Genomic DNA, 14,760 nt, shown 5'->3' on the forward strand with positions numbered 1-14,760 from the left:
TTTTTTGGTAAAGCTACTAAATATATAAAGCTATTTTGAAAATTAATACATATTTATGTCATTTTTTTATCCTTTTTTTTAATAAGATACTAGAACGACACCCGCGTGATGCGATGGAATCATGGAGACGACAGGTGAAGGGTCGTGACGATGACAATAGTGGTGTGATTGTTAATGTAAAGGTAACATATCCTGTAATTTATAATTCTTGTGGAACCCCTCCATTTTTCCTATAAAAGGTAATTAGAAAAAGTATTTTGTCCTTTAATGATTGTTTTTTTATATCCACGTAAATATAATACCTCAATCCATAGAATAACTACAATACCTTCTTTTGTATCAAAAACTTTTACATTAATAATCACCACACCGCCGCTATCAACTCCGTTATTACTCATCGTTGTCACCACCATATATCACCCGCATAAGATAAACAATGAAAAGATTGTATTGTATATTACGTTTGTGAATAAAAGATTACACCATATAAATAGATTATATAAATACACTCTAATACCCTCTAATATAAATCAATAACAAAAGTATATGTAACTTGTCTAATATCCCCCCTCAAGCTAAGCGTGGGAAACAAGTTGTAGCTTGTCCCGTAGAGCTACAAATCTGTCCGTTGGCAATGGCTTTGTAAAGATGTCTGCAATCTGGTCATGTGTAGAGATGAACTGAACAGAAAGTCGACCTTGAGCAACCTTCTCTCGTACAAAGTGAAAATCAACTTCAACATGTTTTGTACGGGCATGAAAAATAGGATTTGCAGATAGGTATGTAGCTCCCAGATTGTCGCACCATAAGACGGAAGCAGATTGCACAGGCACTCGAAGTTCACACATAAGAAAATCAAGCCAGGTAAGTTCAGCAACCGTGTCAGCCAACGCTTTATATTCAAATTCAGTTGATGATCGAGAGACAGTTCTCTATTTTCGAGCCGACCAGGATACAAGATTAGAACCAAGATAAATAGCATATCCCCCCGTGGATCGCCGATCATCGGGGCAGCCAGCCCAGTCGGCATCCGAATATGCTTTAAAGGACCGATAATGCGCATCAGCATAAGCATGCAAAGTAGAGCCAGATGATCGTTTGATGAGAAGACCATGATTCAAAGTGCCCTGTAAATATCGAAGAATGCGTTTAACAGCAGACCATTGGTTTTCTGTCGGGGAATGCATATACTGACAAACTTTGTTCACGGCAAAGGCAATGTCAGGCCGTGTTAAAGTGAGATATTGAAGAGCACCTACAACCTGACTGTAACGGACCGGATTATCAAAACCGGGACTATCACCAAGGGAAAGGGGAGTCGTAGTGGAGCATGGAGAGGGAACCTGTTTGGAGTGTAAAAGACCAGCCTTTGTTAAGATTTCCAAGATGTATATCCGCTGAGAAAGTATGAGGTCTGAACTGACACGTTTAACTTCAATTCCCAAGAAATAAGATAGGGCACCCATGTCTTGAAGGGCAAAAGTGGAACTCAAGTTGTTACCAACATGATCAATGGTTGTCTGATTGTTGCCCGTTAAGATAATATCATCAACATAAACTAACATGTACATAATAGTGCCTGAAGTAGAGTAGATAAAAAGTGAAGGATCGGTGGTAGACCCCTTGAAACCCAAGATGTGTAAAGCTTTAGATAAACGTTGAAACCATGCTCTAGGGGCTTGTTTCAAGCCATATAAGGACTTATGTACGAGGCATAAATGGTCAGGTCTAGCTGGGTCCATAAATCCAGGTGGTTGTCTTAAATAAACGGTTTCCTTTAAATCACCATGTAAAAATGCATTTTGCACATCTAACTGACGAAGAGACCACCCACAGGTAACTGCCAAAGAGAGAACAACCCGAATGGTGGTTGGTTTTACAACGGGACTAAAGGTTTCATGATAATCAACACCAGCCTGTTGATTAAACCCTCTTGCAACCAACTGTGCCTTGTACCGTGTAATAGCCTCATGCTGGTCTCGTTTGAGTTTGTACACCCATTTGCAATCAACCACATTAGCATTTAAGACAGGCGGAACCAAAGTCCACGTACCATTTTTCATCAAAGCCCTGTATTCCTCATACATGGCATGTTGCCATTTGGGATCTTTATTAGCAACGGTGAAAGTTGTGGGTTCGGTGACAGTTGGTTCAGTGGTGGTGTGATAAGCCGAGGGATCAAAACGTTTAGTTTTAGGAGAGTTTTGGCGAAGATGGGCTGGTCTGGTGGAGGTAGTAGGTGGGATAGAGACCGAGGATGTCGAGGGATTTAGAATAGGGTGGTTCGGCTGTGTCTCTATAGAGATTGTGCTATGTGAGAGGGCCGGTTGTAGGCTGGGAACAGACGGGGATAGTTGTGCAGCGTGCTGGGTATTCACGGGGCTGGTTTGTGGGTCTGAAACGGGCTGTTTTGGTAGGTCTGGTTGAGCTGGTTGCGGGCTGGTTTGCAGGTCTGAAACGGCAGATTTGGTTGGTCAGAAACAGATTCTGTTGCAGGTTGTGTGGAAGAGCAACATGAGAGTGGAAAGGAGGAAAAGTAAGGGTCAGGTTGGGACTGTGTAGTGTGTGTAGACTGTGGAGAAGACGAATGAAGAAAAGGGAAATATTGTTCATGAAAGCGAACATGGCGCGCAACATAGAGGCGATTTGTTTTGAGATCAAGGCAACGATAACCATGATGGGCTGGACTGTAACCAAGAAAAAGACAAGGTAAGGAACGAAAGTCCATTTTGTGAGGATTGTAAGGACGAAGATGAGGATAACACTGGCAACCAAAAACCTTAAAAAAGGAATAATCAGGTTTCCGTTTAAAAAGATGTTCAAAAGGAGAGATTTTGGAAGCAACACGAGAAGGCATCCTATTAATCAAATAGACAGCCGTATCAAAGGCAAAGTTCCAGAACCGTTTAGGAGCAGCTGACTGGGCAAGAAGAGTAAGACCCGTTTCCACCACGTGGCGGTGACGTCTCTCAACAAAACCATTTTGTTCACTAGTATGAGGGCATGAGAGACGATGAATAATGCCCAAGGAAAAGAGAAAAGGAGAAAGAGATCGAAATTCCCCTCCCTAATCTGTTTGTATAGATTTGAGTTTGGTGTTAAATTGTCTTTCAACCATAGCATGAAAAGTTTTAAAGGTAGCACAAACATCAGACTTGTTTTTTAATGGAAAGATCCACATGTAACGGGTAAAATGATCAACACACAATAAGAAATAAGAATCACCATGAAATGATTTAACGGGTGCAGGGCCCCAAACATCACAAAAGATTAGATCCAAAATAAATCGCCTCTATGTTGTGAACAACTTCATTAAAAATATGTTGTAGTGTTATTTAAAGGTCGAGGAATATATGTTGTGAACAACTTCATTAAGAATATTATTGATAAATGTCGACTGTTGAGAAAGATAATTCAAGTAGACAGAGATTAAATAATATTTTAAGGTTATATCGGATAAACGGGTTGAATAAAAGTTAAAACATAATTTAGATATTTAAAAGCTAGAAAGAGAAAAAAAAGTATATTAAAAAAATAAGAAAAAGAAAAGAAAAGAAAGATGGTTGTTTTATAGGTCGTTGATTTCGTTGGGCAAATTAACAATTATATAGTCTTCCTATTCCCGCATCCAAACCACCTTCTTCTTTACATTGCATCTATGAAAATGAATTGCATGGCTATTGTATCTAAGTTATACTGAAGGGACATGGGAAAAATATAGTAGTCATGAACCAGATACCATACTCTTACAAAATATAGCATCGAATGTACTCGTATCATAGAAAGAGTTGATGAGATGACATAATAGTATGGCATTGTGACCTAAAAATGACTTTACCTTCGTATATAGTTTTCAAAGTGCTTATATACTACGCCCTCCTACATCATTGAGCTGTGCTATCAAATGAGAATACTAATGATATATACCCCAATAGTTCGACCATGATAAGTCACATTATACATAAATAGCCATTCCCAGGAAGGATCATGTAAATGCACATGTTCCAATTGCCCTCAGATTCTTAGCACAAAAGTTAGGCAAATAAAATTTCTCTGGACATTATATATAAATAAAATGATGAGACATTCAACAAAGTTTTACTATGCAATTGTTTACTCAACCCAAAAAGATTGCCTTGTAGACAGGATTCAGAGATGTCCAAGGGAAGGACTATATGTATTGATCACACATTTGTTGTCTATCGCTGCATAACCCATCAGCAGCCAACTGAAATCCGGTCAAGCCAAATTAGCTATGCAGACCATGGTATCCGCCATAGAAACAGAGGATGGCGACATGCCTTGCGATTACTTATTCTGTCTGCATCACGAGTAGAAAAATTGTTCAGAATGGCAATTCTAGAGAAATCAAATTCAACCATAATTTGTGAATGGGTCATTTAGAGTCATGCTAAATCTACCTTAGGTCAAAGGCATTCATTTTAATTAACTTAAATGCATAAAATCTCCAAAATCATTTTTTATTAGAAGTAGTAGAACTATGGAATAACCACTCTTAATATCATGTTTAACAAGCTAAGGGCATAGAAAACGAATCTTCTAAAATACAACTATTCCATGCATCAAATCTGACCCATTTCAACATCCATTCCCCACCTTCTTCCCACAAGAAAAATAAATATATTAAAATTTAATAGATATCCACTACTAGCAAATGTACGGAGTACCTTTCGCCGTTTGGGTGTTGGAGAAGATGAAGGGCCACCTGGATGTCGAGAAGATGCACCTCTACCTTGGCTCTCTTCAACCTACATGTATATGGAGCGCATCAGAATTGTAATGAAAAATATTTTGCATTTGATGTCCCAAATGACCAAATGAGTGACAATAATGGTTCCATAGCAGCAGAGCTAACGTAATATGAGGCTTAAGGGTAAAAAACTGGTTCGGGTCAAAAAGGATACTTTAGTTTGGGTCATATTGGGCTGACCCAAATCATTTTAGTCCAAAATTTAAATTCTGTTATCTCGGTAAGCAGTGTCAATTGCCAAAACATCAAAAAGATTGCGGAAAAAATATATTACCTTTAATAAAAATCAAAAAAATGTAAATGCATTAATATATAGATTTTAAGGAGGTTCTGCCCTTTCCAGCTAGATTTTATTTATTTATATTCCCCACTAGATTCAAAACACAAATGACCCATTTGAGTAAGTGTTTGAAACTGCCATCTCTATATAATAGTAAGACTTACGTTTGAAGAAGGTTGTGTAGCTCCATTTTCTGCATCAACACTTGGTACAGATGAACCATCATTTACACCATTGATGTGCTGAGACACAACAGGCATTATCTGGTGCAGCAAATTAGCCAAAAATGTTCCTTGATCAGTAACCGTCGATGTTTCTTGAGAATTGACAGCTGTTTGAGCAGTTCCAACAGGTTCACTGCTCACTCCCTCAAAGATGATGTCGGTGGCCTCAATCGACTCCCCAGGAAAGAAGTTTCTCAGCAGTTGATGAAGTCCATGGGGAACCTCTGTAGAAAAACTATCACCATTATGCATTGTACCATGAGACGAGCCTGCAAAGAGCACCCGTAAAGATATAATAACCAAATAAAGCAGAAACACATGTAGACCCTATCCATGTAGCATACCAGTAAGTCCAGGAACTTCAGGAGGTTGTTGCTGAGCGGCAGAATTAAAGACTACATGTGCTCTATTTTCAGTGTGAGTTCCATTTGATGCGCGGCCGTTAATGCCATTAACATTTCCAGAATCAACATGCTGAGCTCGTGCTAGCACTGGATATACTACACTCATAGAAGTTCGAGTTGATCCAGATGGTGCAAGTCCAAGAGGCAGAGAAGATATCCTAATGGGAACTACCCGCACATCAGAACCACCCCTGCTCTGAGGCAAAGTTCTACGAGAAGCTTGATTATTTGAAACTCCACCATCGGAAGCTGCTGATTCAGTTGCTGGGCGCTCTCCATCATGTGCATCTCTTTGATCAACACCTGAGGCCAACACCGAACCTGGAGAGCATACAAAGTGTAAATCTTTGCTTTTTAGCAAAACTCAAAATCAGTAATTATGGTCCTTGATACCTGTACGTATTCTGATATCAATATTCCTAGAACGTAAACCAGAACCAACAGGAAAACTAGTGCCTGCACCCATAGGAGTTGTTCCAAAACTAGTTCCCGGTTGAAAGGGTAGAGGCTGCACTATGAAAAACAAATATCAAAGGAAGCCTAAAATTGTCATGCGAGACAGATATACTGGAGTGGTAAATGGGTGAATCGGTTGGGTTGAATAATGGGATCAAAAATGTATAATTATGTAAAGGTTCAAACGGGCTAGGTGGGTTTGACCGCAAACAATATCTAAAGTTGTCCTGATATATTTTATAATTATTTGTTTGTTACAAAAAACAAAAGTGGTACTATATTACCACTACAATTTTAATCTAATTGTTTAAAAAAATCAGAAAGCTGTATTCACACAAAAATACACTTCAAGTGACTTTTGACCCATCCGTAAAATTTGACTCGTCACAGAAAGCCAACCCAGACATATATATATATAGGGGTGGGTTATTTGTAGTACATGTACTTTTTATAGTACATGTGTAACATGTGTAACTTAACTTACACACTTCTTCTTCCTTCTTCCTTCCAACTCCGACCACCACCATGATCATCTCCGACCACCACCATGATACTCCGGCGACCATCTCCGGCGAAACTTACACATGTAAGTTAACTTTCCGGCGAGAATCAGGTTCGTTTTCAGGTGTTTACGGTACGGGCCAGAGGCCCTTATCCGTTCTATACTTAACCGTCAAGGGACACATATGGGAATCGTATGGATTTGATGGGCGGCGATCCAAGAGATGGTGGCGGTGTGCTACGGTACGGGCTCCGCCCTTGCTACCGACGCTGGCGCCGGCGCTGGGTGGTCGGAGATGATGGTGGCTGGTGGTGGTTGTCTCGCGAAGGAAAAAACCTAGAAATTTTAAACGCTAAAATACTATAAAAAAAAAGGTTGTACTTACACATGAGTAAGTTAGTTACAAATGTGTAAGTCTCACCGGAGATGGTCGCCGTCGCCGGAGGATCATGGTGGTGGTCGGAGACACTCATGGTGGTGGTGGTGGTGGTGGTCGGAGATGGAAGGAAGAAGAAAGAAGAGGTGTGTAAGTTAAGTTACACATGTAGTTACACATATACTATAAAAAGTACATGTACTACAAATAACTTTCCTCTATATGTATATATAGGGAAAAGTTAAATTAGGGACTCTTTATTTTAGGGACTCCTTCTACCTCCTTCTCCGGCCACCACCACCGTCATCTCTGACCACCACCACCATGATCATCTCCGACCACCACCATGATCCTCCGGCGACGGCAACCATCTCCGGCGAGACTTACACATGTGTAAGTAACTTACACATGTCTTAAGTACAATTTTTTTTAGGTAGATCACCATCACCGGTCACCCCTATGACCTATCACCCTCTATGACCTATCACCTCCACCAGCTTTGGTTTATAAAATCCTTAAGGGTGAAGCTCGGTCCGAATCATAATTTTTATTCAACTTACACATGTGTAAGTTGTACTTACACATGTGTAAGTCTCGCCGGAGATGTCGGCGGAGATGAATATGGCCAGAGATGTCGCCGGAGATGATGAGTGGTGATCAGATCTGATGAAAATGGACGGTCTAGATCGAGTCCCTAACAATCCCTAAAATAAGGAGTCCCTAATCTAACCCACCCCTATATATGTATGTGTGTGTGTGTGTGTGTGATTATGTGTGTGTGTGTACTTATATATATCCATAAGTAGATGGTTGAAATTGCCACTTCTAAAAATTACTTTTACCGGTTTACCTGAACCATAATGGGATTAGGACCAGATGTGGATATGAAGACGGCAGGTCCAGCATTGACCACGGCATTAGTCTGAAATAAACATAATATTTTTCATGTTCAATATATAGCTTTAGTCTCATGCAAATATAATAAAAAACCTAATACACACCGGAGACTGTCCCAATCGAAGTGTCATAGTGGTGCGGCCAAGCTCCAGCAGAAAAGCACCCAGATTTTGCAAAAGAGCACCTGTCCTCAAAGCATATGACTGCATCTGAACTCGTATCATTGGATTGTTGACATTTGTTTGATCCCCTAATTGTCTCGTCAAATTCTGCCACAATGACCAGATTAAAAGTGTGTCGAATTGCAATAATAATTTGTGTCATGTGTTTAGTGCATACCACCAAGCATTCTCCAACTTGTTCAATTAGCAATTGTCTGGTAGACTGGGTCACTTCACCCAGGGAGGCTGGTGTAGGTAAACATCCCAGGCCAGCGGCTAAATGTGGAGCAGCATGTGAATCTTCTCCAACACTCCCGCCACCAAGAGACTGAGAAGTGTTGCCCTGTAGTCCAACTGCCAGTGGCAAATATCAAAATCATATCATAAGCAATTGAATAAACAATCGATAGTGTATAAAATATTCAGACAAAGGATATCTGACCATTTTCATTGAACTCATTCCTCAAACGTCTTAAATACTGGGACAATGTACTCAAAGAATCAGGAATAACCTGCAAGACAGATTATTAAATCCAATATATAACTATATAAATAATCAAAAGTGTCTAATACAATGCATATAACAATCAAAATTTAGTAATTACAGGGAGCTGCAAAGATTCCAATGAAACATCAGCTGGAAGTGTAAAAGAAGCTTCTTCAGGTTGTCCGCTGGAACTTCTTATTTCGTTTAGACCAGGTATACGTGAAAGGCTTTCAGATATGTGTTGCTGTTGAAAATTAATAAGATGCGGGTATTTGTTCAAAGTAACAGTACTAAACCATGATCATAAAATAATGAAATTATAAAGTTGTCACTTACTTGCAAACTGACAGATTCACCACCACCTGAGGCATTTGCAGCTCCAATGGAACGAAGGACCGCAGAAACAATCTACATATTAAATGAGATCATAAGCAAATTACTTCAGATACGCGTCTAACTAATGTTTTTAATAACTTATGATAACTTTTCACAGTCTTACCCGACTTAAATCCGGAACACTGCCATCACCTTGTTCAGATATATTAAACGTCCCAAGCACTACACTAGGCCCATGTTGGCTACCCATAGATTGTCTAGTACTTGATGCTGGATCACTGGCTGCAATAGGAAGAATATGTCAGAGAAAAAGAAGAGTATAGAAGGAAGCCCAACATGAAAAACATAGTAAGAAAATATCTAGGGCAGCAACCTATATAAAAAGCAACTTAGATTTAGGGTCTTTATATAATACACACAGACTTTTCATCTTTCAAGACATGGTAGCACAAACAAAAGAGTTAGCGTTCTTCTTTTTGCTTTTGTTTTTGACAAATCACCAATTTCTCACCAACACAGATTAGTGACCTTACTAGTTGATATCTGTATTCTGTAGTGCATTATTCGTCCCTTCTAATTTTGAAAAGAACTTAAGAAGATTGGTAGAGGAAACTAAGGGCTAGACTTTCACCTAGTTTATGAGGAAATAGGGATATGATATAGGGTATTTGTGCAAACATAATGGAGTATCCTCTCATGCAAACTATACTTGACAAGAAAGATAAGCAGGCTTAAAGAACCACAAACCTGCATGATCTATTAATGGGCTAATCGGCTGCCGGGCAACCAAGTGCAGTGTGTGACCATCTTCCACATCTACAGTCCATAATCAACAACAAGCTTCAGTATCAACATGCAACAAGTAACTTTTAATGAACTAGAAGCAACATTTGCAAACAAACAAATATTAAATGAAAAATCAAGGTATAGAGAAGTATACGGTAAGCTGAAAGAAGCTGGTCATCCTTAAGAACTTTGCCACGACATATTAAACGCTGCTGCTCAGATACTACACCAGTAACAGAAGCAATCTGTTCCTTTAGTGCAGGAACGGGTACCTATATAAACAATTGAACATATACACATGTAGGGAATTACAAACTATGAGCCAAATATTTGATTCAGTTAAAAAAAAGTTACAGAAAAAGGAAGGAAGCATATAGCATGTTGGAACCAAGAGACAGTACTAGGGATGGGCATGGGACCGGTCCCGAAAATCCCAAAAATGTGGTACCGGTCCCGGTCCCAAATAAGGCGGGATCGGGACGGTAAATCCCATAGTTCGTGGGATTTTCCCGGTCCCGTCCCGGTCCCAATCCCGAAAACCATCAAATTCTAATACCGGTCCCGATCCCACTTGGGACTCGGTACCACTTCCCGGTACCGGGATCGGGACGGTACCGGTATGGGACTCAGGACTTGGGATTTTCGGCTCATCCCTAAGAGACACTGACATAAAAAAGAAAGAGAAATAGTATTTACGCATTTATCTACTCGCAGAGTGTATGTTTGGGAATCCAAAGTCTTTATCTTTATCTCAACAGTGGTTTGGGTATTATTACCCTCACTGCTTTCAACATCCATAGCATCTTTACCACCATGATTGCTTGCCATAGTCTAAATATCATGCCCAAGAAAATTATTAACGATAAGGATAACAATCATAAAAGATAGATAGCAATCCGTACAAAAATCACTATGCATAGCCTAACATGAATATAGAAAACTATACACACACACACACACATAGACATACAGTATAGATGGTGAATTTTATATATTCCTGAAATCAAGTTGCAAAGCCAAGATACAGATTCATAATATACAACGCCCTTAAATGAATGTTTTAGGTCAACTAAAGTTGGGCGCGTGGACACACACACTCACACATCTATGTATCTGGTAAGTTTAGAGGTGAACCAAGAAAACAATGAGAACCACAAAATATGTGATCATTCGCATGTGAATATATGTGGAAATTCAAACAAGTGACAAACAAGAAAGCATGTAATTTGATCAATTAACAAGTATTTTAACAGGTTTTCAACTTTGTATTTTGCTCTCATCCAACTCCCTTAAACGCATGTTTTGGATGCATAGAATACAATGCAACTTAAGTTGGGTGTGTATACGCATACAAATCTATATAAGTGATAGGTTTGATGGAGAACCACGAAATGACATGATACAGAGTAATTCACATTTAAATACATACAGAAACTCAAACAACTAAGAAACAAATACAAATGTAACTTAATCCGTTCAATGTATTTTAAAAAGTTGTCAATTTTGTTTTCATCTAAAGGTTTAAACTTTGCACATATTTTCACACGTAATTACGCAACTTCAACAATTCTTAAACTTTCTTGATTCACCTTTACGGATAACCAACCAATTATCACTCCCACTGTAAACACTACGGATAAAAGGACACGAGGCCAAGAGTTGAAACTCTGGCCTTTCTTTTTGTGCTGCATGTCCAAGACCCATAGGCTACCAGTACGGTGACTGGTTTTCCGTTAAACCTCTACAGATATATACATACATATACAGATATATATACATAAACATAACATAATTTAATGTATGGAAGCAAGTGTTACAAAACCCTACAAACAGAACAGCTAAAGTTATAAACTTTTTTGATTAATAGAAATCAAGAAAGACCAAGAAAACAAAAGTGGGTCAATTCTAAAACCCTAAAAATGTTACCGGAGAAAAATAACATAATTTATTTGTAACCCAAAAAAGAAAACATCAAAAACATCTAACGATGATGACGATATAATTGGAAATACATATATATATACAAGATTTATCTATATATATATGTACATACTGAAATTATCGTTGATGATGATGATGAAGAAGAAGGAAAACAGGACAGACGCCCTCTCTTGTGTTGTTTTTTTGGTTTATATATGATGATTGATTGTAGACACCGATCTGGGCTTTTTTCTTTCTTTTGGGCACCCAAACCAAAGGCCGGTGGTATTTCGGTATTTTTGTGTGTTTATATTTGTGAGAGAATTTAAATTTAAATTTGTGATAGAATTTTTTTAATTTAAATTTTTTTTTAAAAACTGTTTCACATGTTTCTTGTTTCTACTTTTGATTCAATTTTAATTTACCACGTTGTGGTAATTATAGCTCGATATTTTAAGCATGTGTCAATTAAGGTTTAGGGGTGAATTGGATTGCGTTAACATTTGGTCTAAATAAAATCTAGGCACACGGACGGAGTCATGTTTTTCTCACGGACAAAAATAAATCCTTTTAATTAATCTTTCTTAATAATCCTCTTAATGTATGAACTTTATGTTAAATGTAATCTTCTAATCTCATTCTTTGGTTATGTTACGTGTCATGATCATATATTTAGGATGAGTTAGGAAGATTAATCACTTTCGTTTTCTCACCAAAATAAGTAAGTTTAAATTAGGTTTTAGGATACCAGAGATATAGGTGAAACTGCTCAAAAAAGAAAAAGGTTCAGTAAGTACATTAAGTTCAAAAAATGGTTCATCATCCCTTAGATAATCCAACTAGAGAAATTTTTCTTAATTTACCAGTCATTTATTAAATTAGTCTTTGAATATAAATACTTTTTAAGGAATTATAATTTATAATTACACATCGTTCATGCTATATCCGCATCATTATTTAGATTTTGCCAAATCGCGTCTCGTTCAGGTTTCTAATACGGCTTACTTTTTGGTTTTTTCCATATGTTTTTTCTTTCGGGTTTTCAAATAATTATATTGAAAACGTTTATTTTTTTGTAACAAATCAAGTTTAAAATTACGGGTTACTTCTTGATTTTTGACATATTTTTTTTTCTTTTGGGTTTTCAAATAGTATATCAAAATTATTTTTTTGTGGTATTGCCTTTGAATAAATATCTATTTTATATGTCAAAGATTTTAACAAACATATATAGCGACACATCATCAATAACAAAACATCGTTTCCAGGTTTCAAACAATATATTACAAACTTGTGCTATTATTTTTTTGTGGTATATTGAATAAGTATATATTTTATATGTCAAAGTTTTAACAAATATAAATCATCAATAACAAAAAGTAATTGAACTAATTGAAACCGTGCAACGTGCAGACAGTGACTATCATGGTTTTGCCCTTAAATAAACCTATCAATGACAAAATGTTTGTTAACTCAACCCAGGTATACTAACTAACACAATCGTTTCAACACGACAACTAATGCCCCGCAACGCGAGTCCAAAATTTTGCTAGTTTATAACATGTACATAAGGTCTTAATTAAAGCTTAAAAAGAATTGGAAAATCAACCTTTATCTAGAATCAAATATTAATCAGTGTTTTTGTATGGTTTTTTTACTCACTCTTTTCTTTCTATATAATTCGAGTGTTGATATTACTTAAGATTTTAAATTTTGTATTAGTTATGAAATTTTTTTAGATATAAAAATGGGAAAATAGAGATTTTCAATATGATAATACGAGAGTTATGGGTAAAGTCTTTCAAATATATAAGTTAAGGGATTATTTATACCAATGAATACAATTTATACATACCCCCTGAACTATTACAAATTTTAGTTTTAGCCGTTTACAATCAACAAATTTTAATTCCATTATTTTTCTTTTTCTTTGAGGGGGAATTTTTTTGTACGGATATGACGAAAATCAAACCTTTTGGTGCAAATACGAACTTTTGATTGAAAGCTTGCAAAACTATGAAAACCGGTGTCTAAGACACTGGTCTTAACATTTTTGGGCAAAACCGATGTCTCAAACACCGGTCCTAGCATACGTGGTGATGTGTGAAATCGAGTTTAATAATTTATAACGACATCTACCGCTTACTGATTACCACACACTTACGGACAATGTACCCGTTCGTATGTAATATAGTTAATTGGTAAGACCAGGATCGAACACAAGGACTGAATGTTGTACTTAAGGTTGTAAAAATGTAAATCAAGAGAAAGTTTGGTTCGTGACCGAGTTGTCACTTTGCGTTTCAGAAAGCTAATTAATCGACAAGTAAAATAAATGAAATACTCAACCGGTGTCAATCGAGAGTATGCGAAAATAGTTTGAGTTGTAACAAATAATTAAAAAGCCATCTATGTCGAATCCGCTACACAAGAAGTTTAGGTTGCATATGGTTTAAGCTCAAAATTCAATAATGTTGGTGACAATAATCGTGACAAGTCCAAAACACAAACGGGTGTACAACGTTTGTAGAATTCACTCAATCACCTAATCAACCCAATTTCTTGCAACAAGTGGTACCACCAACCCTATTACAATTCTTTGAACTAACTAGTTTGTTTGATTATCTAAATAACAATTTTATCTTTGTGAAAGAAATGTGATACCACCAACCGTTAAATTCACTTAACAAAGTAATTTCTATTAAACTTATATTCTTTACTATCATACCATGACCTAGCAAAAGTTGTTCATAGACAAACAACTAAAATAATACTTGCATTCAACTAGTACCACTATTGATGAACACAAATATCACCAAGAACATAAATTTAAGTAGAAGAAATCACTTCATTAAGATCTTGACAAAATGTTAAGTAAAACCAACTTGAATTCAAAATACTATGCAACTATAACTAATTGTTTCACTTCATCTTCATAGATGTATAATGATTTAGCTACTCATAATGTTAAAAGCTAAAGATTGAAATAGAAAGAAAGACATAATGTACCCAATATAGAGAACAAATCCAAACCGAAGTTACAATCGAGCTACAATGAGTAACAATAGCTAAAATTAATCTTCAAGTCTTCAAATGATGTTGGAGTAGTGAAAAATTCTTGAAAACCTTGGAAAGACGACTGAAGTAAAAGTGTGTGAGC

The 14,760-nt window shown here is 37.1% G+C and overlaps 1 protein-coding gene across 2 annotated transcripts; it reads right to left on the reverse strand.

Annotated features, from left to right (window-relative positions):
- Positions 1-3,893: 3,893 nt before the first annotated feature.
- On the reverse strand, positions 3,894-11,876 carry LOC122582438 (ubiquitin-like domain-containing protein CIP73). 2 transcript variants are annotated; one of them, XM_043754828.1, is made up of 16 exons: positions 11,734-11,876; positions 10,377-10,511; positions 9,835-9,952; positions 9,642-9,710; positions 9,058-9,176; positions 8,895-8,966; positions 8,677-8,802; positions 8,514-8,583; positions 8,250-8,425; positions 8,015-8,179; positions 7,864-7,935; positions 6,073-6,187; positions 5,620-6,000; positions 5,216-5,499; positions 4,689-4,769; positions 3,894-4,321 (listed from the first exon to the last, which is right to left on the reverse strand). In XM_043754828.1, exons 2-16 carry the CDS (start codon positions 10,506-10,508, stop codon positions 4,313-4,315), a joined length of 1,989 nt encoding a protein of 662 aa, XP_043610763.1. In that variant the 5' UTR covers positions 10,509-10,511; positions 11,734-11,876; the 3' UTR covers positions 3,894-4,312. The 2 variants fall into 2 exon arrangements, with proteins under 2 accessions (XP_043610763.1, XP_043610762.1); XM_043754827.1 differs by having other exon boundaries at positions 5,216-5,544.
- Positions 11,877-14,760: the final 2,884 nt, after the last annotated feature.

The sequence above is a fragment of the Erigeron canadensis genome, chromosome 9 (genome assembly GCF_010389155.1).
Source record: "Erigeron canadensis isolate Cc75 chromosome 9, C_canadensis_v1, whole genome shotgun sequence".
Classification (NCBI taxonomy): domain Eukaryota; kingdom Viridiplantae; phylum Streptophyta; class Magnoliopsida; order Asterales; family Asteraceae; genus Erigeron; species Erigeron canadensis.

Coding starts and splice junctions, on each gene's coding strand:
- LOC122582438 (XM_043754827.1), bottom strand. CDS start 10,508: ATGGCAAGCAATCATGGTGGTAAAGATGCTATGGATGTTGAAAGCAGT. Junction 7,936..8,014: donor TTCGATTGGGACAGTCTCCG/GTGTGTATTAGG, acceptor TGTTTATTTCAG/ACTAATGCCGTGGTCAATGC. Junction 5,545..5,619: donor TGAAGTTCCTGGACTTACTG/GTATGCTACATG, acceptor TGCTCTTTGCAG/GCTCGTCTCATGGTACAATG.